This window comes from Acanthochromis polyacanthus, chromosome 3, assembly GCF_021347895.1.
Source record: "Acanthochromis polyacanthus isolate Apoly-LR-REF ecotype Palm Island chromosome 3, KAUST_Apoly_ChrSc, whole genome shotgun sequence".
Taxonomy (NCBI): Eukaryota; Metazoa; Chordata; class Actinopteri; family Pomacentridae; genus Acanthochromis; species Acanthochromis polyacanthus.
This window is the reverse complement of record NC_067115.1, coordinates 14,308,534-14,336,102: the sequence shown is the minus strand read 5'-3', so window position 1 is coordinate 14,336,102 and position 27,569 is coordinate 14,308,534. Positions and strand designations below refer to the sequence as shown.

The window sequence follows — 27,569 nt, the reverse complement described above, 5'->3', positions numbered from 1 at the left end:
AAAACAAACAAACAAAAAAATAAATTAAAAAACTGGCATGCTGCTCTGTGCTGCTAAAACCTTGATTTTATAACCACAATGTGGTGTACTGCAAATTCTGTAACTTCTTATAAAATATGAAGCTTTTCCCAAAGCCAGGAAATGATTTCACAATAAGGGAAAATACGTTGCTTTAACATCTCTGTGGTTGTAAAAACAGCCCCTGTGTCCATGTTGCATTTAAGAAACATACAAACGAAAAAACTACAGTGATGATACTTTGTTGTGTGGTTTTGGAGCTACGCTACTAACTTCAATAATTGGCACTTGTTTTTATGTGTTTTTATCATGCTGAAGTTGCCAGTTTTGCCATTTCACATCTATAAATTTATTTACACGTGTTACTGTACTGCATTATACAATGATACTCTGTTTCTCAAAATAAAATCAACTTCACTAAAGTGGTCAAAATGCTTTTTTTTTTTTACATGACAATTAATCGTTCAGATAAATCGAATAATTGGTAATAGTCATTGGATTCATCGATAGAAAAATGTTTGATCGAGCCCGGTGACCATCATGGAAATAACCATGCTGAATCTGACTGGCGCTGAGACCCTGTAGAGCAGCGGCCAGCACCCTCTCAGTATGCTAGCAGACTGTTGTCACCACAAGGATTCATGAGCCACATTTACGGCTTTTAACACTTTAATTGAGGTAAGAACACACGACACTCACTTAATTAAACTACATAAAACGGTAATGCGGCCAGTAGTCGCAGAAAGACATTAGCTAGATGGCTAACGCTAATTCAGCGTTCACGCCAACATCCATGTTTGACAGGTTAGCTAGGTAGCGTTAGCTTTAGCTGCGAATAGCATTTTTGAACATTTTAGTGGATTAACGTTTTGGTGACCTGACTGATAATAGATTAAGTGATCCTAGAGTGTTCACTGGGCAACAGTGCTTGGTGGTTAGCGTGACCATGCTGCTGTTTGTCGTTTACTTGTTGAACCCAGTGGGGTAGCGATGGGTGAGGTAGCTAATATTAGCTAACTAGCTTGTACCCCATCCCAGTTACACCCAGTTGGATTAGATTAACTGTCATGATAAAGTATATCAATTTTGACAATTATCAGTTGATTTTTTAAGCTAACCTTGCACAATAGCTCATATGCAGACGTATTGTCAAGCTTGTTCAGACATTCATTATTTGTAATAGGTTTCTCTGCTAACCTAACTTAAAACCTTGTTATGTGTAAATTACTACAGTGCATTTTAAATATTTCACTTGGTCAACCAAGTAGGCAGTTTTTGATGTTAGTTTTGAGCTTTTATGTTCAGTTGAGCAGAGTAAGTTAGTGAAGTAGTCATTAAAACAAACCGTTTTGGTCAGCTAGCTGCACAGTTTGGTAATGCAATAAAGGGAGTTTGTTACTTTTGTGCAAAAAAAGAGAACTGGTATAACAGGTGTGTACATGTTGTTGACAGCAGTAGGTTTTAGACTGAAGTATTAGCTAAAGAGACTGTAGTTGTCAGTAAGTTGATGTATTGAGTGTAAGCATGCTTTGTGTTTACTGTTACTTTCCTCCAAAGGCTCTACTCCTGGTGTGGAGAAAATAGAAGAACTTGCCAACAAAATGCATTAAAGACGAAACTAATATGCTATATGTAGATTTAATTAAGTAATATAAAACAATTTAAAACATGTCTTCATTAAGATAAAATGGAACACTATGGCTTATCTACCCACAGAAACCATTCTGGAGCAGTGAGCAACTTTTCTTGGTTTTGGTGTTTTCTTTGGACATCATTAAACAATACAGAATTTTATTAGCGTCACCAAAATGAAAGAAATCTTGGAACTTTTTTCCTCTTGTTTTTGCATTCTGTACATACTTCTCACTCACTGTGCCTTTCTCCCCAGACTTAGTCATGTCTCAGGTTGAGAAGAAGGCAGGTCTGCTGAGGAGGACATCATCCTCTAAAAAACCCTTGAAAGAGAAGGTGGTTCTGATGTATGATGAGATTTTTGCAGTGAGTATCACATTTAAGAATGTCAGTGGTGCAAGTTTTGACCAATAAACTTATGTTGAAGTGTTAACAGTGTTGTTTCTGCTGTGATACAGAAAGAAGACCCAGCCAAAAACAACCCTCGCTTCTGGGATGAGCTGTTTCTTATGAAGGTAGAGTAAAGTTAAAATGTGCTCTGCATAACAGGAAATCTGTCGTGATGCTCTGTAGGTGTTGCAGAAACTGTAGCAATGGAAGCAGTGATGCAAAGGTAGACTTAAAGAATAACACTGGCTTTATAAAGGCAGCATGGAAACATGGAATGGCTATAAACCAGAGATAAATGGTGCTTATTAGTAGGTTATATGTAACCATTCAGCATTTATTTGTGGTTGTAGATGTCACACAGTAAGCGGAGATAAAGAGGAATACTGATTTGCATAGATCAGATATAGTACAAACATTGCACAGATTAATCCTCTGCATAGAAGTCTGGAAATTGTCATGTGGTATAATTTGCATTTTCTGCTGCTCTGCTTCATGGCATTTCTAATTGGTTAAGCTGCTGTCTTTTTAACAGGAGGGTATTGTGACATTATCCAGTGAACTTTTCATGACTTTGGTCTTCTAGTCATAATCTAGTCCTTTGTATATTGATATACTGCTACTTTTTGCAGCTCATTTTTCCACTTTGGTCCCTCCTCATTTGTTTCAGGTAAACCTCGAGTACCTGGAGTCGAAGTTAGAGAGTGTAGATGGGGAGGAGGTCCAGCGCATCCAAGACAACATCAATTCTTTGTTCCATCACTGCGTTCAAGCTCTGGGAGAGGAGCACCAGATCAAAGTGGTCAATGCGTTGCAGGTAGCTACAGCTTAGGATGATCACCTGGATTTTCAGCTGCATGTTATGTCGTGCTTATCATCACACATGCATAGTTTTGTGTTTTAGGCTCTAAAAACCTGTACTCTTAGCTCTTTTCTTTATAGATTCTGTGTTTTATCTGATTTCTTGGCCTTAAGTAAGCCTAAAGAGACAAAATCAGTAGTGTGTGTATATATAAATCTATCTATCTATATATATATATATATAGATATATATATTTTACAAAGCAGCACTGGGTAAAGTCCCTTATAAAATTTCCTATCACTTACCAAGAACTGTTGTAATTCTCACTTATCTAAATGACTACCATACAGTTTGCCCAACATTTGCTTTGAACTTGGTAGAATGACCATCTCCTATTTTACACCCTGATCCTGGAATAACCTTCAGAAAGCACTACAGCTTAATGATTTAGTCTCATTAGGAGAGTTCAAGTCTCTGATCAAAAGATATATAGCTGAAGGGTGCAATTGGTATTCCTAAGCTGTTTATCTCTGTATATATCTTGAAGCCTAGGCTCTTTTATGCGCTTTACTTTTGTCCCATGCCAATTGTTTGTCATGCCCGCTTTTATAATCCCTTGTAACTTTTAGAATGGTTCGCTTTCTTGGCCTGGTCTCCTTTGAGAAAGGGATTTTAATTTTAAGGGGACTTCCTGGTCAAATACAGGTTAGGTATGTTGATCATGATGTTGATGATCATCTTGGCTTCACTTTTTCTGTTTTGTCCTTTTATTTATATGTGATAAAAGTGTGAGACAAATTATGAAAAGCCAGTATGAACCCACAGAAAAGAAAAAGATGTGCTGTGACATGTGTCTGTAAATGTCTGTATGCTTTAAAGAAAACCATGTCAAGTGCATGGAGGTGAGAGGAGGACAGTGTATGATGATGAATTATATAACAAGTAGAGACAACAAACTGCTTTACTCTTTCATGCAGTAACAGTAACATTTTAACATCCCCTTGCCCACCATTACTACCATACTACTGCTAGCTTGTAGGATTCAGGAAGTATTTTGTATTAAGTAACCTCTGTGCTCCCCGTCTTTCTTCCCAGACACTCTGTGCACTTTTCCGAGGGGTTCACCAGAAGAACAAGTCAGCGTCTGGCTTCGACATCATCAACATGCTCATGGGGTTTGACAAGGCTGAGCAAAGGATGAAGGTGTGTGAAGAACTGAGTGAGATAGTTTCATACTAAAGGGAAAGATGCCATCTCTATAATTCATTCACACTGTCTCTTGTGTCCGTATCTCCTACAGGATCTGATGGAGAGACTGGACAGCCTTCTTTGTGGAGACAGCTCAGAGAGTCTTAAGAGCCTTTGCCTCAAGCTGTTGCTGTGTTTGGTTACGGTGAGACAGAACATACTGAAATATAATGTTGCACGCTTAAAGGAATGCTTGTTGGTGCTGTTAAAATAAAGCTCAATGTCACATATGTGGAAAAAATGTATTTACAGGTGACGGACAATATTAGCCAAAACACTATACTGGAATATGTGATGATCAATAGCATCTTTGAAGCCATTCTGCAGGTAAGTGTTGAGCCTAGAGAGTGTAACTCTGTGATTTTTGGTTGTAATTTAAATCTCTCTCTCCACCCACTTGGTAAAACCTGCTCTTCCTCTCGCCACTGCTCAGATTCTGTCAGATGTCTCCAGCAGAGGGCAGCATGGTTATGATGCTGTGGTGCTTCTAGCCCTTCTTGTCAACTATAGAAAATATGAGGTGTGTATTACACTGTGCACATGCTGACTGGCGACTGCTTTTTGTGTCTCTTCTTATGAAGTGTTTTGAAGAGTAAGGAGTCAAAAATATTCTCTGCTATGAAATCTGCATAAGAGTCACTGAATAGACCTTAACTTAAAAAAAAAAACACAATCCTTAGTCCTCTTTTCCTCTAATGTTTTCCTTTTTTGCCATGACTCAGAAACTAATAAATGTGTTGTTGTTGTGTCTGGAGTAGCAGTTCCTGAAGTTTGTCTTACAATAGCTTACAGTACTGGTGTGTTTTCTGTTACATGACATCGAAGACAAAGGCTAAGGAATAACATGTATGAGTAAAGCTGAGTGTCCGTATAGTATTGTGTCAGCTTCTTTTTTTCAGTTGTTCCCAAAGAGGAAAGCATATTTGCAGTGCTCTGCATCTTCTACTTGAGAATCTGAACTTGTCAGAATGGACCTGATGTTGTAATTGCCGCTCCTTGTCAGACAACCATTCATTTCTTATCAAATGTTACGACCACGGTTGGAATAGTGATGTCAAGATATTGTTGTCATAGAAACAAAACCCCTCAGCGTGGGGGTTTTACACATGCCTTAAAAAATGAATTTGCCTGTTTTGAAAACACTGTTTCCACAATGGTAATGTTGTGAAGCTTCAATGAGTCAAGTTGCTGCTGGAAGAGGGGGCGGGGGGGGGGGGGGGGGGGGGGGGGGAACAAATCCAAGATGGCAGTATCAGGGAGATGATCATCTGCTGAATCAACATGTGGACATTTCTGTTTTGCACTGGATGTTCATGCAAACTTTGGCTTGGGTTATTTGGTGTATCAACAGGACTGCTTGACACAAATGTAATGTCCTTGCATTTATCCTGCAGGATAATAACTTTCCGTTTATTAACAAAAAGGATGGTGCATTTTTAATTGCATTGCTGAATTTTTTTATCCAAGGCGCCCCTTACTTTGAACGGTTACGATCTGTCCTTACTGTATATACTGAGATACAAGCAAGGAATAGTCTTTTTAATGCTAATGAAGTCTTAACTTTGATATGTCTGTTCTCTTGTTTGCCTTGCTTTCTGTTTTTAGTCTGTGAATCCGTACATTGTGAAACTCTCCATTGTGGATGACGAGCCAACACTCGATGTAAGTATTTTGTCACTTGCTGTGTCTTCTTAGCTGTAGAATAATGAGCAGCACGTCTTATGTAGGCGGTCTTCACATCAAACAGATTCTCACAGGTTTTTCTTGAAACACTGGATGTTCTTTTCTCCCAGGGAATGGGTATGGTTGTCCACCAAGCTCTGACAGAATATAACAGGTGAGATCTTTAAATTTCCATTTATGTCAAACGAAGTGTTTTTAATGATGCAGTGCTTGGTGTGCTGGGGCTGCTGGCATCATCAGTTTAGTTTGATGTCTCCCACAAATGTTCTATTTCTATTCCCCTGAACAATCAGGCCCTTTATACTTTCAGTTATTTATATCTGACAGGTTTTTTTTCGGTGGTCTGTATTGTTTTTTGGATGAGGCAAGGTTTGAAATTAAAATGCTGTTCGTGAAGGAGGTCTTGTCTGTCTACGTGCACAGACGAACACATCAAAGTGATTGATGACGGCTCCATACACTTCATTGTTTCTGTGCATGAACAGAGTGCCCCGTAGATAATAAATTGCAGGAAGAGGGAAGAGATGTGAGGTAAACGTGTGTTAGGTTAGAAGTGCTGTGTTTGAGTGAAAACATGTCTGCTTTTGCTGTGTGTGTGTTTTACCTGTCTGAAACGTATTTGTCATTCTCTCCGCTTTCTCTTTGCCTCCCACTTTCTGTCCGTCTCGCCTTTATCTCTGCTTATTGTATCCTTAAGGCAATACAAAGACAAAGAGGAGGAGAACCAGGGTGGATTCTTTTCTACCCTCACTAGTATGGTAAGATCCTATAATGATTTCATTTTTTTTTGCAGCAGTAGAACTTATTTCATCATGATTTGAATATAGTTTACTGATAGATTTTTCTCCTGTTCACAGGTTGGAAGCATGTTTATCGCAGATGCTGATGAGAAGCTCTCTGTGCAGTAAGTTCAAAGTCAATTCAGCGTACAGCTCTCTTTTAAAGTTGGAACAGATGCTTGCTGCAGTAGTATACAAAATCAGTGTGAGATTATGGAGTGTAGCTCAAAAAACACCTTTTTATCAAAGCACAACTTTGTTTAATCAGTAACACGTGATTTTCCTGATAATATTTCAGACATCTACTAGCATTGTTTTAGCATTTAATCTAGTAAATTCGTCAAGACCCCATACCCCTTCTGTTTTTGCAACTTATTGTGTAGGAGATTTAAATTTAGATGGATACAATCTGTATTTTGGTCCATTGATCTGCTCTCAAAAACTCCTAATACCAAAGTGGGCTTTGAATCTGGGCTTTGACTGGGCCACTCAAGTCTCTGCAGTGTAACTCTGGAGCAGGTTTCCTTGAAGGACTTCTGTGTAATTGGCTGCATTCATCTTTCACTAAATTCTAACCAGTTATTTGATGGTTGAAGTTTTACACACAAAAATGTGATTTTTGTCGCATGGGATCATAAGAATCTTTTTCTTCGTGCTGTCAGAGGCCTTTATATACTGTTTGGGAAACTCCTAACTGGCTGTCATATACTTCTACTCAGTGGCTTCAGTTCAGCTGCTTTACCATAAATTCCGTGTTATTTTTTCAAAAATCAAAACTAACTTTAAAAGTACAGTTTTGATTGGCCGAAGCCATGACCTCATCATTTACACACAATGACTCTGAGGCAGCAGCATGAAATAAATACACACTCTTCACAGTTAAAGTGTAGACACACACTAAAGACTCTCCTAACATTTGCACTCAAGAATCGATTGTTGCTGCTGTCGTCCTTTTCTTTTAATTTTAAACAAATGACTGAAAAAATTGACAATATAAAAAAATGCAGCCAATTATTTGTATCTGTAAGCAGTGCTTACTGTTGTTTTACATTCTTTAAGATTAACTCATTTATCAACATAAAAAATAAATTGATGTAAAGAAATGTTATGCGTTACTTTGTACACACATTGTGTAGTAGTTAATGACACAGAAAATTAAAGAAGTGACCTGCTGACACATGAAGCCAGCGGTAATCAACTTTAAGCACCGCGTTCCCTTTCCACTTTTTCCTGGCGTCTCAGTTCAACATTATGCAAAGGTGTGGAGATTTCAAAAGTGAGTGAGCTTAATTAAACCATCTGCTCTGTCACTTCAAGGACAAACGAGGCGATTCTGCTGGCGCTGTACGAGGCTGTGCACCTTAACCGCAACTTCATCACTGTATTAGCACAAGTAAGAAACACAACTCTTTATCTGCATATGCTTGCATTTTTTTTGGATGTTTTTGAATGTTTGTTTGAGGTGTAGTGTAAGGTAATTTCTCCTTTACTATTTCCATAAGTTTTGTTTATAGAACATTTTATAATCTTTATAATGTTCCGCTGATTGTGGTGTCTGTGATAGGACAAAACTTGAAGAAAATAGTTAAAATGCTCTTTTCTAACTGTTACATGTATTGTTTACTTGTGGATCCTATACATAAGTGCTGCCTTTACATTTTTTTCCCCCCCTTTTAAAATCTCTAGTAATACAATCCACTTCGTTTGCACTTTTTAAAATCCTTATCAGGAATTCCCTACTCTGTGCTTGAGTTATCATGACTCACTGACTAGTGAGGATGGCTCCAATGAAGCTATGATGGCAGTCATAACGCAGGACTTCAGGGCCGTCTCTTTCTAACAAAACGTCTCTTATTTGCATGACCATTTGACTTATGTCTACTTCCTAAACGGCATTGTTATTTTTTTCCCTACAGGACAGTATACACCGTAATAACTTCTATACGTGTTTGTGATCATTCAACAGAGCCACCCTGAGATCGACATCGCGGTCACGCCCACCACCCCCACTCCAACCACACCTACAACACCACTTGGCACAACGCCGCCCTCCCTCGACAGTAAGCCGTGCACTTTTCAAGTTTTATTAAGTCAAAGATAGAAAACATACACAGTGTCGTTGACATTATTCATTGATTTGTGAGAGAAAGTCTACCTCTTACTGCTTTGATGTCACTGAAACAACATTTTGATACAGACAGAAATAAAAAAGTGATCAAATGAGACTTCAGATCCCAACAGAGTCAAACCGGGTTTAATTAACTGTGAAACTCTGGCTTCTTTGCATTTTTAAAAAAAAGAAATCGATGTTATGTATTGACTTGCGTATTTATTTATTTCTAGTCTTTTTGAAAGGTTCAGTATGTAAGAATTGCAGAGATCTATCAGCAGCAATAGAATGTAGTATTCACAGTGATGTGTTCATCAGTGTACATGTGTAATGGCTTCTACTGATCGCTGGGTTTTCCTTGATGTGGAATGAGTCCTCCTCCAAGGAACTTGACCTGTTGTTTGTTTCTACAGTAGCCCAGAAAGGACAGCCCAAACGGAGCTTTTTGTTGAAGTGGCTTAGAAAGGGAGACGTTTGGGAAAGGAATTCAGATGTGTAACCTCACCGCTAGATGGCATTTAACTCTAGACGCTAGTAGTTTAAGGCAGCGTTTAGTGCTGCTACAGAAACTGCATCTTATAGCCTCAAGTACTTAATTCAATAACCAGTTATTATATTTTCTCATCTTTAATGACACCAGAGCTCACAGGCAAGGCAAGCTCTAAGTTGCAGGTTTTTTGTTTACGTTTGTTTTACACAGTTTGACACAGATTTGTGCTATTCTGGAAACGTTGATCTTCTCAAAGCACCTGAAGGAGCTGAAGCTTTTCGGCTTTAAGGGTCTCCACCTCGTTGCTTCCATTTAGTCTGAACGGTTTTATGCATTTTTAAAAACATGCCGACCAAACTCTCCTACAGATGCACAAATGCACCTACACCAGCAGTGTCAGTTGCTCATATTCAGCAAATAACACTTCTCATGTGAGTTCATTGAATCTAAATAATCAGACCATTACACCGTACCAGATACCTCCTAATGTCTCTGTAAGTGAGTAGATGGCTGTCACTTTAGGTTTTGTCGAAGCCGCATGTTGTTGCTAGCGGGAGCAAGGCAGCCCATTTAGCATGCACACATGCTGTAACTGTTAAAAGGAGCATGTTTCTATCTCTGGCTACCTTTCTCCTCCTTAGCTTCAAACCTAAGAGCCATTTCCTATATAAAATATTTACCTCCAGCTTCAAATACAGATGAATGTTTCACATGCAGCATGCACGATGCCATGTCACGAGGCGCTGTCATGTCATGAGGCGCTATACTCAGACCAGGAACGGTTCCACTTACATGTGCTTTAAATCGCATGTCAGGAATATAGATTTCCTTTCAGAGTACTGCCCCTCATGTGATACGTTTCTGTGTGAAATCCTTTTTCTCCGTTGGGCTTGCTGTGATTTGAAGAAGAAAGAAACCGAGGTGTGGGTTTGTAGGAAGGAGTGTGATAGAAAGGACCTGCTCATTAATTATCCATGAAACAAGCTGAATGTTTCAGAGAGCAGAGATTTTTAAAGGGGTGAAGATGCTTGTCTTGACAACACAGTGATATACAGTAGAATACGGTAATGGCACAAAGACATCACATTTTGTTACTGCCTGAATGAGCACCGCTTCTGCCCAAACAAGTACAGCTCTCGTTATTCCTGCTTTTAGACGGTAGACTTTAGCTCAGGGTTTTGGGAAGTCATTATCTAAGGACTGTCTGACTTCATACTGGATGCGCAGTGTGAATAGTCGTGACTGCTGTCTTATTTGTTCATAAAAATCTCACAATACTAGTTTTATCACTGTAAGCACAGCAATTATGTTTATTTAAAGTGTTATTTGTACATTTGCTGTGTAGTGATGAACAACCCAGAACTTCCCCTGGATCCCAACCTGCAGACCAGCAACCTTCTCATCACCTTCCTCAAGTATGCCTCCATTGTAATGCAGGATACGAAAGGTAAACACTCGGGATGGGAATCTCGACTAATTTCCGAACCGACTAGTCGCCAATAAAATTAGCGACTAGTCGGTTCGGAAATTAGTATTGAACTTGCAATTTAACCCTTTAAGCGCCAAAGTCGCAATATTGCCACAAGCAACATTGCTGAACATAACAAGCCATAGCTTCAAATATACTGCCTCATGTGCCTCATGTACTGTACGCCAGGAGATGGCGGACATCTGGAACTTCAATCTGAGCATCAGTTGTGGGCGTGTTTTCATGCAAAGTTTTGCAGTTTACAGAGTTTGAAAACCGAGGAGACCAGAATCGCTGTCGGAGCGTATCAGAGCGCAAGACGGCACGTTTTAGAGTGAGAAAACTCACCATACGGAGAGGTCTGGTCAACACTGACAAAGTACTTTGTCAAGTAATGGCTTACTCATATTCTGAAGAGGAATATTCACCCTCTGATGAAGATGTTCAGTCGTCCACTGAGACAGAAAGTGCCGCTGCGTCTGTGCGTAACGGCAGCGGGTCGGTGCGCCATGACAGTCCAAGCAGCACATAGTGGAGCCAATGCTTTGCTTCGGGGTGGCAGGAAGGGACGTGGTGGGTGTAGCTGGAGTGGTCAAAACACCGCTAATGATGAGGGGGATAGCGGGGGTTGAAAAAAGAGACAAGCATATGCTAGTGGCAGGATCAACCAGGTAGCCCAGACGGGACGAGTGTGCGGCGCACGGCCGAGCGAAGAGCTGCATGGCGGCGCCCGGTCGAGACCGGGGGCCGCGAAGCGTGGCTGTGCGGGGGGGGGGGGCACTAGCGTTTAACCGACTAGTAAAATACTAACCGTTTAATAAATGAGTCGACAATTAACCGATTAAACGACTAGTCTGCACATCCCTAGTAAACACAAAACCTCATGTCCTCTGCTTTGTCTTTGTCACTTTGCCTTCCTGCAGTTTTTCATTCCGTTGTTCGTTTTATCCAACATCTGCGTCCAGAAGTGCTCCTACAGTAGACGCTTGTTCATGACACCAGTGGCAAATGTCTTCTGTCGCTCTGTTGCTGTCACATTTTGTAACATTTTGCAGTCTTTCTACCTTTTTAAGTGTTAGTTGTGTGGTTACAGATGAGCACCGACTCAACAGTGCCAGACTGTGCCTGATTATTCTCACCTGCATAGCTGAGGTAGGAGCCACAACGGTGTCACAACATTTACATCCATCGACATTTTCCGATGCCGTTTTTAACCCTCCTCTGTGTGATAGGACCAGTATGCTGACGCCTTTCTTCATGATGACAATATGAACTTCAGAGTCAATCTCCACAGAATGGTGAGTTCATGTTCGTGAGTCGTAGTGAGCAGGGAAAAGAGCTAATTAAGAGGCTAAATTTCAATCTGTTTCGGCGACATTTACACTAGCACTTGTTAAATTTCAAATGCATAACTCGTGCTCCGTTTATGCCAAGTGTCCCCTGTAATATTACTAAATGCTGCAGACCGCATTTCCAAGAATATTATTTTGCATTTGTGTTGGAGTCTGGATGGGCAGAAACAGGGAGTTGTGAAAAACGCAGATACTAGTTTGCTTTATCTTTGTCTCTAAGTTTTGTTAGCGGATTTGTCACACTGTTTTGTCAAAGAAAACAAAGACATCAACCTTGACTACCAGTAGTTAATTCAACATGGATACCAAATTACAGGCAGTACTTACCTTAGTGTTTATGCTAGCAGGAGTTGTGAAGTCAAGGACTCCTCTGGTCTTGCGTTCACTATTGCTGCTCTTCCTTTGACTATTTTTGTTTTTAAACTGAACATGTATACGTGTTGATGTAGTCATGGGGACAGCAACACAAGTATACAGTATTTTTCCCAGCATATCAGTAAATGCCAACATATATTTTTTGTTATTTTTTTGATTTCCTATTGCATGTGCACAGAGGTACTTTTTCAGCTATTTGTGAAGTTGTTGTTGTGACCACGACAAACGCCTTGACTCTTTAATGTGTTTCTTAAATTTGACATATTTTATACATGCATATATTGTGTGTGTGTGTGTTTTAAGCAATAAGTATTTTAATTCTGTTTTTTTTTTTCCAGCCTATGAGGCACAGGAAAAAAGCAGTGGACAAGAACATCCCTTCACGGCCGCTTGTGTGTGCTGTTCTAGGTATGAAGAACATTTAAGTCTGATGATTGACATTAAGTTTGAGTGTAAGGTTCCATTAATTCATATTTATCAACACAAAGTTGTTATGTATCAGAATCACAAAAACCAGTGGTCAGCATTTGTGAAAAAAAAATTCAGAACTGCAATATTGTTTTTTTTTCTTTCATCTGCAGTGTTTTTCTTTATTTGCTTTGTTTTACAGTTTAGTATCATTTGCTAACTAGTAAACCGTTGTGTTCTTCTTACTCCATTTCTCTGTCCATTGACATTATAGGTGCTATTTCAACCAATTTGATATTTGAAATTAAAGGTTAATAATTATTTTTCTCTCCTCTGCAACCCTTTGTGAAGATCTGATGGTGGAGTTTATTGTCACTCATATGATGAAGGATTTCCCCATGGATTTATACTTGTGAGAACACTTTAAATTACACCTTACACACACATTACTGTGACTCATCGTCTGTTCTCCCGTGTTAACCAATTTTTTGTGGGGATTTCCTGTGCAGGCGTTGCGTACAGATCATCCACAAACTTCTCTGTTACCAGAAGAAATGTAGAATCAGATTACATTACACCTGGAGAGAGCTTTGGTCAGGTAAACATGCCTCAATTTCTCCAAAGTGTCATTTTTTTATTCTTGGTGTGAATTGATGTTAATATTGTTTCTCTGGCCAGTGATTTTTAATTTTTAAAGTATGAATGGGAGTAATTTGTGGAGCTCACAGTACAAGTTACTACAAAAGCTCCCTACTGTTCTGCAGCAAACTTTACCAATCTCCCATAATTTGCATCCCAGCACCTTTTGTGTTTGATTGCATTTTTCCGTGTTGATCCTGGTTTTTGCATGCTACCTTGCTGACAGTGCCATTTAGCTCAAAGTAAAGCCTCTCAGATGTCTGTGATGAATGCTTTTTAGTAGCAAATTTTCTTTTTTTATGTGCCTTGGAAATTATCATGTTGTTTTATTTTACTGCGAAGTTGACAATTTGATTTTCAAACATGTCCTCCTTAAAAAGTATGAAATTGAGGGATAATGCTGTTTTTTTAAACTTTGCAGATACACCACATTAAATAAACAATGTTTTAGGAATTTTGTAAGAGAACGTATTTAGAACTTGATTTTCCAGATCAAGTGACAGAGATTTAACACAGATGTTAATAATTTACATCCGTGGAATTTTTGATTTAGTGGACATCTCCTCAAAACTAACTAGTTACTGCAAAAGAAAGCCAATTCCCTCCTGAAGTCGTTGGGCCTGTTGTTTTTGAAATGTATTGCGTCATTGAGACTGGCTAATGAGTCTCTAAAGAAAGCCCGATCCATCCTGGTGGCCTTGTTTTCAGCCTGGTCAACACACAACAGGGTAACATTTCAGCCCCTAATGGCCTCATCACACTGTGTCTCATTAGAATACGGATTCCTCTAATCAGACCAATAATCAGCTTAATTCCCTGAATAACACCAACCTCTCCTCCTGGTGGTGATAATGGCATACCATGAAATAAGACTGGAAAGGAAAAATTACCCAAATTAAAGCAACAATTGCGTTTATCTTCTTTCAGCATTTTGCTGTGCCAAGTTGTGGTGGAAGTTGTTAAAAGCTTTTTTTGTGTGTGTGCACATTTTGGCTCATCTTATGGGTTTTATTTTCCTCAGTAAAAGCTTGTGAACAAGCTTGATTTGGTGTTGAAAGGTTCGCCCCCTCCTGTGTTTCCATTATCTGCCTTAATAAAGATGCACACTGAGGAAAGCAGACTGCTGCCTTATGCCTCTGTTGGCAGGCGATTATCAACACTCCACAGTATTTCATTAATGCAAACATGTCTCCCTCTAAATAGCTCTCATCAACCTGCTGAAGTTCCTGCTGTCAAATGAGACCACACTGCTGGCCAAGCACAACATCTTTCACCTGGCCTTGCTGGTGAGAAACACACATAGTGACAAACGTGGAGACAGGAGCTTGACAGAACACAATCTACAATGAAATTAGTTCTAAAGATGCTGTACATGTGTGATGTTGTATCATGAGAGACAGATGCTGTAGCAGCGGTGGTGCTTGTGGTCCTGCTGTATGAGTGTTTGGAATCACACACAAGAGTTGTTTTGTTAGCTTGTCTCTGGGGATTAAAACAAACAAACAATCCATGTATGCAGAAAAGGATGCAGTATAAGTTTTAATTTCCTTCAGAATACTTGTTTTTGATATGTTTGGTCACACCGGTCAGTTCATCCCATTGTGTGTCTCCTTATCCAGGTAGTGAACCTGTTCAACATGTTCATAACTTACGGCGACACGTTCCTGCCCACATCCAACAGTTACGATGAGTTGTACTATGAAATCGTACGAATGCATCAGGTCTTCGACAACCTCTACTGCATGGGTATGTTGGGAAACACTGTTGTAGCATGGTGACACTGAGAGGTCAATGCAGTGCAACTTCAGAAAACACGTGAATAGATAAAGTACAAGCAAATTTAGAAGATGACTTCACTGAATGGATAAGACAGGTGCAGCATTTTAAAAAAATGCATATACAGTCAATCAGTGGTCTGAACTGTAAGTAAATTAAGTTGTGTATTTGACATTATTTTTTTAACCACTCATTGCTTCATTTGTTCCAGATTATTGCAACAAAATGGCTCTATTCCAATTCACATCCTTTTTTCCCCCCTTTAATATGCCTTGCAGCTTCCCATGCAAAGTACATACTGTTGCATGCAGTTTGTAGACAACTGGGGCATACTACTTTGTCACAATATTGCGCCTCAAATTCTGACCATCTTGCTCACAAATTCTTCACAGTCTGTTGTGTTGAATGAGCTGTCATCTGTGTGTGCTCTCTTAGCGACTCGAGCTTGTTTATACTCGTGCAAGACACCATGACATATGTGATGCAGCTGTGTAGGAGACTGCTGGTGAGAACTGCCAGAAAAGCATGCTGGCTTGTGTACTGCAAAACCTGGTATTTTTCTACTATATACTGATATGTTGGATATTGGAGAAGACTCCAAGTGTGTGTTCCAGCCATGTCCTTTGGTTTCTAGTGCCCCTGCTGGTAATCTGTGTTGTTCCCTGTGCAATTTTCAGCATTTCTGTAATTGGTTGCATTTTGTTAAATGCTGCCCCTGTGCCGTCAGATCAGTGTAAATGGTTTTGTAATTTACTGATCGAGTCACATGTGTTCTTTCAAATTGCAGTGAATTGAGCTCTTAGGACCTAAGTGGAGCAAAGCCCAAGTGGTTTCCATAAATTCTCATACAAAAGTGGCTATTTGAAGCAGTTACAATCAATACGTGCACCATTACTTTATTTCACATAGCTGTATGTACAGTCAATAGGGTTGCTAACCAGAGATACTTGTCATCCAAAATCTGCAATGGCCCTCTGCTCTGCAGAGCTGTGTAGTTACTTTCAGCTTCTTGGTTTTGTTTTGTAGCCTGTAACCTCATGTTTTAATTCACTGTCAGTGTTCTCATTATGTTGTTTTTGTCAGAAATCACTTAAATTATCGTGTTGTGGCCTATAAAAAAAGTGGCTTTTCACTATTTCCTGCAGTTTAACACACCAAATTATTAGTAGATAAAATAATTGTCGGCCTGTTTGCCAAGGCACATCATTGCTGGCTGCTGTGCCTCTACTGGTACATGTAATTCTGTCTGTTTCTTTCATTCTCTCCCTTCCAGTTTTGAGAGTCTCAACCAACACAGGCCAGTGGAAGGAGGCAGCCAGTAAAGTCACACATGCCCTCGTCAATGTTCGGTAATAACATGCACACACTCTTAACACACTAATACTGTATCTTTAGAATCAGAAATGTGTGGATTGAAGGGAATTGCAACAAGGAACGTGTTGGGGAAAGGTCAAAATAAAGTCAATGAAGCCTTTGGAACTAATTTGTAAAACTCCGTCATGACCTTATTTTTTCTTTTCTTTTCTTTTTACATCCCCTGGGTCCCTCTATTTGATAGATTTAAAGCTGTTATGTCCTTCACTCTAGCCCAACACACACGCTCTTCTCCATCATTTCCCCCTGTAATCTCTCTTTAACCCTCTATCTTCTGTGAGGAGATGATCCTCTGAGGGGTCACCCTGGATTGGAAGCCCCTGAGGGCAACAATTCTAACAGGAGGATTCACCCACCACGCTGTGTAAATACTCAGCCACCAGGGTTGAAGGGAAGGTGGCGAGTAAGAATATGAACAGCGCAATAATGGAAAGAATGGATGAATAAATGAATGAAGGCAGAGAAGTATAAAGAACCCAGAGAGGCTGTAATGAACTATAATAAAGGAACCAATTCCATTTTACTCCCATCAGTTTGTCCCTTATAGACTGACTCCCCACACGTAAATGACAGCAGAATTGCCACTACAGAGAATTCCCTGCATTTTTGTCACTATAATCTGTTTGATAGATGACGCACTCTAAGCCAGTACAAAATAAGCCATTTAATCTCTCAGCTGTGCTTATTGCATCAACTTATATTTGAGCTATGAAGCAGTTTATTTCGTAGAAAATTAATGCTAATGCTGGAAAAGATTGCCTCTGAATTTACATCTGAAACTCCCCTGTGAGCTCACACAATATGAACGAGGCGCTGGGATGAGTTTTGGTGTTAACGGGCCATCTGTAACTGGTATTGTCCAGAACTTTTCTTGTAACCTTTACACCTTGAATATTGTCAGATTATTGGTTTTAACAAGACATAAGCCCAATGTGATACCCACATCAAACTGTGTGGCAGGATAGACGCTACCTCCTGTCTTCTGGTAGTTACGGGTTGGCAGTGTTTTATTTGGCTTGTGCCAGGACCCTCCATTCCAATTAGTGGAATTCTTAAAGCTGAATTCACAGTAAGATATTTTTAGACCACATTCTCATAAAGCCATCTAACTCTCATTTACATATTTTTCTGCATCTATTGTTCGACAGTGGAATGAGTGTGACATATTTGTTTGATTGCAGCTTTTAATTAATGTCTTGTACCGCACTGCAGTGTTGATCAAATCTTAATTTTAGTTACCAAAATACAGTCTGATAGTTACAGGACAATGGTAGTGAAAGTTAGACGCCCAAAATATCTTCTGTTCTCTGTAACAGCAGGGATGACTAACATTGGATGACTGAAGTTCCAAAAATGTAGTGTTTTAAGATTTATCCACTTTGCGTAGCTCCATTTTTGTGCGGAAAATACGACAACTTAAAGTTGAACAATGCTTCTTCAGGCTTCATGAATACAGATTTCTTTTGCACCTCTGTATACTCCCGATATAACGTATAAAAACCAAGTCACCCAACATGCTTATACTGGACCTTGCTGATGCACTTTAGGCTGAGTGGGACTATCACCCAGCAGCCAGGTTTGAAAATCCTGACTGCTGATAGTTTTGGAGTCAGACGTGTTACCTTCACGTCTGTAATGTTCAGGTGCACACACACTAGCAATGTAGCTTGGAATCTGAGAAGAATAATTTCTGTATCATTTTAGAAGTGCTTTTGTTTTTGTCTTTCAGGGCCATTATCAACCATTTCAACCCCAAGATTGAGTCGTACGCTGCTGTGAACCACATCTCCCAGCTGTCTGAAGAGCAGGTAAACACCCCTCACCTCTTTTTGCACTCTGACTGAAAGTTGTGTGTAAATAAGCAAACTTCAGCAACATGAGGCCATTTGGGCTGAACTCCACTGAAACATCACTCTTGTCATTTCAAAAGTAAATCGTATTAATTTTTTAGTAAACAGTGGAAAACACTCAGTGCTATAAAGCATTTGAGAGCGGTTTGCTGTATTTTATTTTGAAAGAATGCCTATTCATCAAGATGTAGTTACAGCTGAGTAGGAAAAATGAGTTACATGGATGTTGGTTTTGGTTATGGGACACCCAGAAGACCAGTTGTTGTCACAAAAATTAATAGCTGCTGGGGTGACCCTGTTCAAAACAAATATAAGCAATATACTTAACCACGTTTTGGGGACCCTGAAATGCCAGCAACATTTAAACATTTCTCTTAAAGGCATTATGGAGGATGTTTTTGTTGTTTAATTTGTCTGATTCACATAAAATGAATATACTGACCTTTAGTGGACTTGTATGTATGTTTTCTAAAAGAATAAAAAAAAAAAAAAAAACTGTGGACAAGACCTGAAAAACATCAGCCAATCAATGCGCTCGGACCGAGGCGTTTGTTTTGCTCCCTTTCCTGTCAATCAAAAATCTTCCGGCTCAGGCCTAGTTACGTAGATTACGTACGCCTTGGACTTACGTGTTTTGTGTATGTGTTGCTTTGGTATAGCTTCGTAGTTAGCTGGCGACTTTTTTGCTCATCTTTTTTTACATAATGGCAGATAAAGATCCAGGGGGACCCAGCCGTAAAAGAAAGTCATTTTTTGAGGTCAGAGAAAATAAAAGACAACTGGATCGCAAGAATGCAAAAACAAAAGTGATTATTGGCGAGTCATTTGGGCGATGGCGTCAGCTCAATCAACAAATGGACCTAAAGACAGATGCCTTGGTTGCTAAATTCCTTCTGGACAGGTAAAATGTATTATTGATTATTGATTATACTGCAGCTGTAGGCAACTTCACGAGTCCTACGCAAGTTTGTGGAGGGGGGCGTTTCTTCGTAAATGTTAAGAGGGGGGAGGTTAGAGGGGGGTGAGGGAGAGGTTGTATGTGCGCATGCTACGTTCAAAGTCGTAGGAAATTAAATCTCCTTTAATGCCTTTAAACTTCTCACTCTACTTTTGAAGGAGACATTGCTCTAAAAGGTAAGCTTAACTTGCTGTCATTTTAGATATTTGTGTATATATTTAAACTACAGTAAATTCTGCAGTTTATCTGCTGTCTGCAGCTTCTTTTGGAGAATTAATGACAGTCCCACTGCTGTGAAAGCACATAAATGCACAGTCTGAACTGAGACATTAAAAAAGCAGTTGGACAACTTTTGAAACAGAGTTATTTCTTCATCATTATAGGAAAAAAGTGAGGCTGGACTCGTGGGAGGCTGAACTGATATGAGCTCCATTTAGGACTTTATCATTTATGTCAAATCTGTGAGGATGGGAAAACAGCCCGGGAGAGCCCTGTTTTTCAGAAGCTGATAAGAGAGTGATGGATTTGGTCATTATACTCCCCAATTACCTCTATGCTTTTATCTACTAGATTTATTCACAACAGAGAAGAGCAGCAGAAGTTAACTTTGGTGTCAATGAACTGCCAGTGCTTTTATATCATTTTGTATATGCAGCATTAACATTCTTATAATTAGATAAATTACCTTTTTGACAAGTGGTTCTTTCCAGCAGCGTCCCTCAAGCTGCTATAAACCGATTATTGTCTGAAAATGTAGTGATAGCGCAAAGGTTGCACTGCTGTACTGAAAACTACTTTGAAATGCTTTCAACAAACAGAAGTCAGCACAGCCCAGACAACATCACTTAAATGCCAAATGCTGTTATGCACGATTAAAATAACAGTTTAGATTTACTAAACTAAGAATACAGGCCCCACAGGAGGAACTCAGTGCAACAAGTCAGTGCATTTCATTAGATATTAGATCTTATTTTTCCAATCCTTTGTACATCCACCTTTATTATTGATGACAGAATCAATTCTCCTCAGTTATCTTGCATTATTTTTTTGGCATGTATTCTGACATTGTTCAGAGAAAACTTTTTTTTCCGGCTGCTCTTTCCTGAAGGGGTTGTGCTGCTTTATATGTAATAAAATATTTATATAAAATAAGCCAATGATATTCTATTGAATTCGCATCAGGTGACATACGTGGCTACATCATAGTTTTTGTGCTTTTTTCTGGCAGTGTGCTTTCGATCATAATCATGCTGGAATATTCCTCTTCTGCCTTATGGAGACTGGAAGTCATCTTGTCAGCATATTTTTTGGTGTATCCACAGGAATTCATAGTGCCATCTATAAATGTCGTCTCCCCTGCACCTTTGGCTCCATACATCACCCTCCCCCTCTGTACTTCACTGTCAGGACTATGCGCTCACCGTGGTAGTCCAGGCCAGGTTCATGGTAAACATGCTGGACTTTGTCTGGCCTCAGCTACATTATCTCTTTCTAAATAGTGTGCTTCCAATATTCTTTAGGCTTTTTTCATGTTCTTTAGAAAAGTTTACTCCAGCAGTTTTGTGTTGAAGAACAACCAAGGGCTTGTTTTTCTTGGACACCGTCCATAGAGGTAAACGTTCTGCACAGTCCTTCACACTCTCTGAGCTGGCACAGGAACTCTGATTTCCATTGATAACCCCGGTGCCACCTTATAGCACTTGTCCATCTGTTTTTTTAGAGCTCGATTGTGCAATTAGCACACTGTCAGTGTTGTCACTCTAGGAGGACGACCACTGCAGCACTGATCAAAGGCACTGTAGTTCATTCTGTCCATCCTCATTTCTGCTGTAGGTGTTTTCAGATATTTTTTGTGGGATCTTTTTTTTGTCCTTTTCTGTCTTCATGAGTACTCACAGTCAGATGCTTCAGTTCCTTTTGGAAATTATTTTCTATGTGATGCCATGATTTAGACATGCAGATAGACACAAGTTATCGGGCCAAAGTTCTGATGTTTACATGTCATTTTGTAATGGAGTCCATGCCGTGTCACCGTGGACTAAATTTAGTTTCTATAATCACAACTTTGTTACTTTTTGTTCCATTAAGTTTTTTTTATTGGAGCTTGCTTTTCCAAAATAGTCTTTTGATTTTTGATTGTTTGTAATAAAAGAAATTATCTACTTGTAATCTTAGAAATAATGCAGAGGTGATACAATTTTGAATCATTTTACATTCAGCTGATGCGTATACTCACTTTTGTTGCTCTGTGCACTGTATATGGTAAAAGCATGACTGTAGTGGGTTATGTATTTTTGTAGCTTCTCCAACATTAACAAAATCAATTGTTGTTGGTGTGATGCGTTTTGTTTGACCGACAGTGCAGAATTGTTCATTGCATTGAACTTTTGTTGAACTCTATTCTATTTGGCGTGTCAAAAAAGCTACCCTGGTAGGAGACATATTGATTTAAACCCCCTTACCACAACATATCACAACCCAAATGCGCTGTCTAAAACACATTCTGTGGTTGAACACTCACCGTTGTGAGTGAATAAACCACAGAGCAGCCTGAGTTCACACTGACAGCATGCTGCAGTGAAAGGCTGAGGAGGCCAAGTCCTGTCCAATCCTTCTGACACAAACTGACGCTTCTCTCTGCACAGAGGTTATGCTGCACACTGCTGGATACTCTGCACAGTATTATAGAAAGTGATTAATAAACATCCGCTATTGTTTTGAATGCTGTTAGCTCATTGTGTCTGCGAGGCTCTCCTCGGTAAATATTCAGTACAGTCAGTGACTTGAATCGAGAGCAAAAACATGATCTGTAAGCAGCTTACTTTCAGACATTAATAATTTTGGTTTGGGAAAATATCTATTGATTTTTCTATTCAATTGTGATGATTAGGGAGCTCATACCAGCAATCATTTTTATGGTTATGAATGACAAAATGCAGTATAGTTGAAACATTAAGGACTCATAAAAATGTGGGTCACATTGTACACAAGAAAAGCACTCGGAGAACGCAGTACTCCAAAGCTGCTCAGTCCTATGGTTTCTAGTAGGATCGCAGTCATGTGATCATCAGCAGGCAGTTTACCTGGCGTTCACTTGTTGTCATAGTTACAGTGACGCCGTGGTGCTGTCTCGCAACGATACAGAAATCTTTAACAAATATGTGGGTCCAGACTCCAAGCCACAGCACTGCTAAAATCTAATCAGGTGGTCCTTGTATCATTTCTGACCTCCCCTGAAAATTTCTTCCAAATCCGTTTTTGAGTAGAGACAGATTCACAGACAAACAGGACAAACGTATGCCAATCATCAGAATCGTGCTGAAAGTTTCATGAATTTTTCACATCGCGTTTCTTTATTGCGACCAATTTTTCCTCTTCAGTGCTTCTCTCCTGTTCCTCGCTTATCCAGCTCTCTGCCAAACTCCACATCTTGTAAATGCAGTTTTTAAACAAAAAACTTAGTGAAATAACAAAAAAAATCTTCACCTGAGACATCCAAGAACCCTTAAATCGGAGTAAAAAGACATTACATTGGTGAGACTTGTCTTGTACGTTACATTCCTACAAACAGAAATTTAAACTGGAGTCAGAAGTAAGAGGTAACACTGGCAAAGATTCTGAGGTAGTGAAGTCATATTGCATGTGAAACTGAAATGTTGAACATGAAATTGAAACTCTACACATGATAGTCATGGAAAACAAGAACCGTGGAAGTTTTCTTCTTGAATCCAGCAGCAAAAAGACAACCACTCACTGATGAACCAGAGTAGCTGTTTGGTAGCTGATCCACAGTTGTAGACTCAAACCTGCATCAAAAGACAGGATACAGATAAAGAAAGCAAGAGCTGCTGACATCTCCAGACTAAGCCCTTTGTTTTTGTCCTGCTTGGTTCTGTTCCTATCTACTTGTTATTTTAATGAAGTGAAAGAAACTTCCATTCCCACCTTTTCACATGCAGTCCTTCCACACACACTAACAGTTACCTGGAGCCTCTTCACTCCCTGCAGTGACACCTGAAGACGGATGGCCTGCAGAAACACACAGCATTGAAATGAGCTGCTGTACTCTGTGTCCCTCATGCAAAGTACAGTACAGGAGTGCAGTACCCGCACTAACACACACCAATACACAAGGCTGCTTTTGAATCCACACAATGACGGCAGCGAGCACACAATCATATCTGCTTAGTGATGCAGAAAGTTGCTCAGCTGAGTCGCACATGAAAAACACTGAACTGAACACTAATCATCTCCATCTTTGCTAAAACATCATATGATCAAAGCTTTTCTTTGATTCACCATTTACTTTTCTTTCATTTTAATGTTTTACCTTCATCCAGTTTGTCATAGCTCCCACATTCTTGCCATTTCATCTTTTCAGAGTTTGTTAGTCAGGTTACTATTAAAGAGAGAGGGAGGGAGGGAGAGATATGGATATGAATGCTTCATCGCTGTACCACCAGAGGTTGAAATAAAAACACCACACTTTTTTTTTCCCCAAACAGAGCTGTGGATTTATTAGAAGAAAATAAAAGGAAGAAGAATGCTTTACTGCTAATAAATTTAAAAATGTTGATTCGGCCATACAGTCGATTTACCCCCCCCTCAAGCTAAAAGAATTATGTATGTGATGTGTGTGCACATAAATGCAAAAAGACCTACATGTAAGTCAACATGTGTTTGTTTTTGTGGATAAAAGCTGGACTTGTTTGAGAGGAGTGTGCACGTTTATAGAGCTTCTCTGGGAAGCATGACTAAGTGCGGCTCATGTGTCTCGCTGTGAAGGTTTCATGCTGTGTGGAGTGTTTCAGGGGCATTAATAAAATAATGAAAAAGGTGATGCGGTGAGGGGCTATTTCACAGCTGAGAGGGGGACTGGCAGGGGTGGAAGTGTGGAGAATCTCTGCATAATTACCTCTGATCTCAGGGTACCTTCTTATCTTAACTGGACTTTACTTCAGGCAGCTGGTCCTGTGTACATTTAGCTGTAGTGCACATACACTGATACTCGCCATACTCTCTTACATGTAGCTTGACCACATTCACACCTTCACCTTAGAAAGACTGAGTCCTCTCAATGCATAAATGTTCTTAAAGTCTGCAGGTCAAAGTATCACAGGTTTAGAACAGAGATGCACTGGCTCAGTTTTATTAGACGTTTCAAGAAAAAATGCTCAAAAAGCCTAATAATTTAACTGCTGTTGGCCACAGCTATCAGAGGCCTGACTAATGGTGCACAATTATAAGACAAAACAAACAGCAAACAGAATACACAGAAACACAAAGAGTTGCAGATCACATATACCTCCTTTCATGCCATTACAAAACACATCTTTAGTACAGTTCATCAGCAGTTCACAGCTAGAAGTAACTATGTCACAGTATCACGATCCCTCATGAATAAAAACATCATAATGAACTATTAAACACTAATTAATATTTGACTCTGTGACTATTCGAGTGCTCACTGATGCAATGTCCACTCTCTATTCTAGAGTTCACTCTGTATTGAGTAGTTACGCAACAGTTCATATTTTATTTCCTTTGTTTGTTCCCTTTTTAGGTGTTGGAGGTGGTACGGTCCAACTATGACACGCTGACCCTCAAACTTCAGGATGGACTGGACCAGTTTGAAAGATACTCGGAGCAGCCCAAAGAGGCGGCTTTCTTCAAGGAGCTGGTAAGCCGGTGAGAGGGCAGAGTGTTGGAGGCATTCAGTCAGTCTGTTAGGGTGCTGGCCTTTACATGTTAGCGAGTAGTCGAAGGTCTAGAGTCCGACTAGTGTAAATCTTATCATCAGAGCGTGAATGTGTACGTACCCTCTAACTGTCTGACATGCAGCCACTGTACTACAACTGCACATGCACTGCAATAGATAGCGGCTGATCTAATGTTCATATATGCATCATCCTCAAAGTGTACTGTAAAGTAGTATAATAAGAGGAATAACTAAGCATTTGTGGTGAACACAGCCTCTCATGAGCATCTGAAAGTGAGTTTTACCAAAACTGTAATCTGAAAAGGGAAAGTATAAATTGCTGACTTACCTTTTTTTTAAAAAAAAGAGAAGAAAATCATTTTTTTTTAGCCCAGTTTTATGTCCCTGCACACCTCACTGGGGAATGAAAACTTAACAGGGCATATAGAGAGTTAAAAACATTTAAAAAAAAAAAAAAAAAGTGTTCTAGGGCTAATTAAAAGATTGTTTAAAGGACTCAAAAGTTAGAAAAGTATGTAAAAGCAACTTAAAAGAAGTTACTGACTTTGCTGCCTTGATTTTCTTGGGCTGATTTTTTTTGGAGTCTCAGTGTCCTGACTACAAACACCTTGTCTAGTTTACTTTTCAGTCGAACCCGTGGAATAGACAGAAGACAGAGCATACTGGATCATCTGGTGCTAAATGGTTGGAATATAACTGGAAAAGAGGCCACTGAGGAGCTTAAAATTATTAGCAAAATCTTAAAATCTCTACTAAAACAAACTGATACCCAGCATCAAGAGGCTAAAACAGTTGATGTTGGTTGAACATTAGCTTAGTTTCCTTGTAAATGTAAAACAACCTGTTACAGCATGTTCACACATATTGTTTGAAATGTTTTTTAGTCGCCTGTTTGACATGCAAATATATTCCCATCTACTTTAATCAGTTGATCAGCTTTGGTAAGCCGTCTCTTAATAGCTCACGTCAATCGAGCTAGCAGAAAACATGTTCTACAGTTCAAATTGAGAAAATTGCTGGAAGGAATTGTATTTTCTTGCAAGTCTCCTGCAAATTCTGGCAAATGTGTTTCTATTTAGAGGTGGAAGAGTGCGGTCAGTCAGCAGAAATGCTGTCAGAGGGTTTTATATTCATCCTCCGCTACACATAAATTAAATGAAGCGTCAAATCATAAATTGATTTGACGCTGTTTTTAATGCGGTAAACCCTCAACAGGAACACACAGAGGCGGTGTGTGTGCAGTGAGAGAAATGGGATTTAATCTCCCAGTGCCTGTTTTTACATCAACACACAGCCTGGTAATAAATCTGTGTCTCCAGGTTCGCTCCATCAGTCTGAATGTGAGGAAGAATGTCTCTCTGAACACGCTGAGTCAGGACGTCCTGCTCAAAGAGTTCTCCACCATCTCCTGAGACGCGCCCACACCAGCCTCCGCCTCCCTTCAGATGGACATACACAGTACATTTTGTGCATGTGGACGTGTACTCATCCTTTCAAACACCAACCAGTACAATCCGCGGTTGTTCTTTCCACAAATCATCTTGATCCCTTCATCCTTCATGTCTCCTGTGAACGGAACGATGGAAGATTCTCCCACAGAGACGCACTGAAAGGCTGGATGCACATGAAGGAAAAATACCTTAAACCTCTGCAGACTTTGATCCTCTGAGGTCGTGGGTGTGCGTGATAATTTAAGAAAGTGCCCGTTTTGCACCTGTTCCTCGCGTGCAATCAGCAGTATTGGCTGGACTGTTAACTGACACGTGAAAGTTTTGATTCAAGGGGAGATATTTCAGCCTCCTGGTGTCCAACTAATCACAGTATATGATTTTTGTCTCTACCAATGATTGCAGAAGATTTCAGCTTCTTCCTAACAACAGTCATATCAGTGACGCTGAGCCTCTCTCAGTTTGGTGAACCTCTTGAATTACAGCATTAACTCTTTCTTTGCGGCTGAATGCTTGTCGCGTGAATGTTAAATTACTTCTTTACATGTTCGCAACAAATCTACAAGTATTTTGTATTTCCATGTTTGCTAAGGGGTAGAACAGTTTAAGTAATTAAGTCAAGGAAGCTTTGAAGTGATGGAAACCTTTTCATTGTTGTTCCTGGAGAGCCAGTACTAACAGCCACTACTGTACGTCACACAAATCGTTTCTCTGTTATTTTAACAACCTAATCTGAATGTGTTGAAGTGAGCTGATAGTTTTAGAAGGAAAACTGTTTGGTGGGTAAACGTTGAGGTGTGAACGTCATCCTTGCTGGCGTGTCTTTGGCACATGTGAAGTCAGTTTAGTGAAAAAACGATCCACGCATACAACCTTTTGAACTCATCGCTGCTTTTTCTCATTCAGAGCATTTGAACTGGTTATTTTTTTTGGACTGAAAGCAGATCTGAATTATGCAATTTCTCCAAGTGTAGAGTCTTCTTTCATTCATCTCTAACTCCTGTAGGTATATTTATGTTTCTTTTTTAAATAAAGATTGGTTTCCTACTCTTA

General features: G+C 39.6%; 1 protein-coding gene across 1 annotated transcript; it reads left to right on the top strand.

The window, feature by feature from the left end:
• Window positions 1-553: 553 nt before the first annotated feature.
• On the top strand, window positions 554-27,569 carry armh3 (armadillo like helical domain containing 3). Its single transcript, XM_022207651.2, has 26 exons — window positions 554-696; window positions 1,907-2,016; window positions 2,109-2,165; window positions 2,708-2,854; window positions 3,935-4,042; window positions 4,140-4,232; window positions 4,340-4,414; window positions 4,521-4,607; window positions 5,693-5,749; window positions 5,881-5,924; window positions 6,468-6,528; window positions 6,628-6,674; window positions 7,867-7,942; window positions 8,516-8,609; window positions 10,495-10,596; window positions 11,711-11,769; window positions 11,850-11,915; window positions 12,683-12,752; window positions 13,104-13,164; window positions 13,262-13,350; window positions 14,595-14,677; window positions 15,011-15,137; window positions 16,441-16,516; window positions 18,271-18,349; window positions 24,913-25,029; window positions 26,388-27,569. Exons 2-26 carry the CDS (start codon window positions 1,915-1,917, stop codon window positions 26,478-26,480), a joined length of 2,070 nt encoding a protein of 689 aa, XP_022063343.1. The 5' UTR covers window positions 554-696; window positions 1,907-1,914; the 3' UTR covers window positions 26,481-27,569.

What these genes read in the sequence shown, in the direction of transcription:
- armh3 (XM_022207651.2), top strand. Translation starts at nt 1,915, where the DNA reads ATGTCTCAGGTTGAGAAGAAGGCAGGTCTGCTGAGGAGGACATCATCC. An exon ending in TGTTGCTGTGTTTGGTTACG is followed by an intron (nt 4,233 to 4,339) that starts GTGAGACAGAAC and finishes ATGTATTTACAG; the next exon opens with GTGACGGACAATATTAGCCA. An exon ending in TCAACTATAGAAAATATGAG is followed by an intron (nt 4,608 to 5,692) that starts GTGTGTATTACA and finishes TTCTGTTTTTAG; the next exon opens with TCTGTGAATCCGTACATTGT.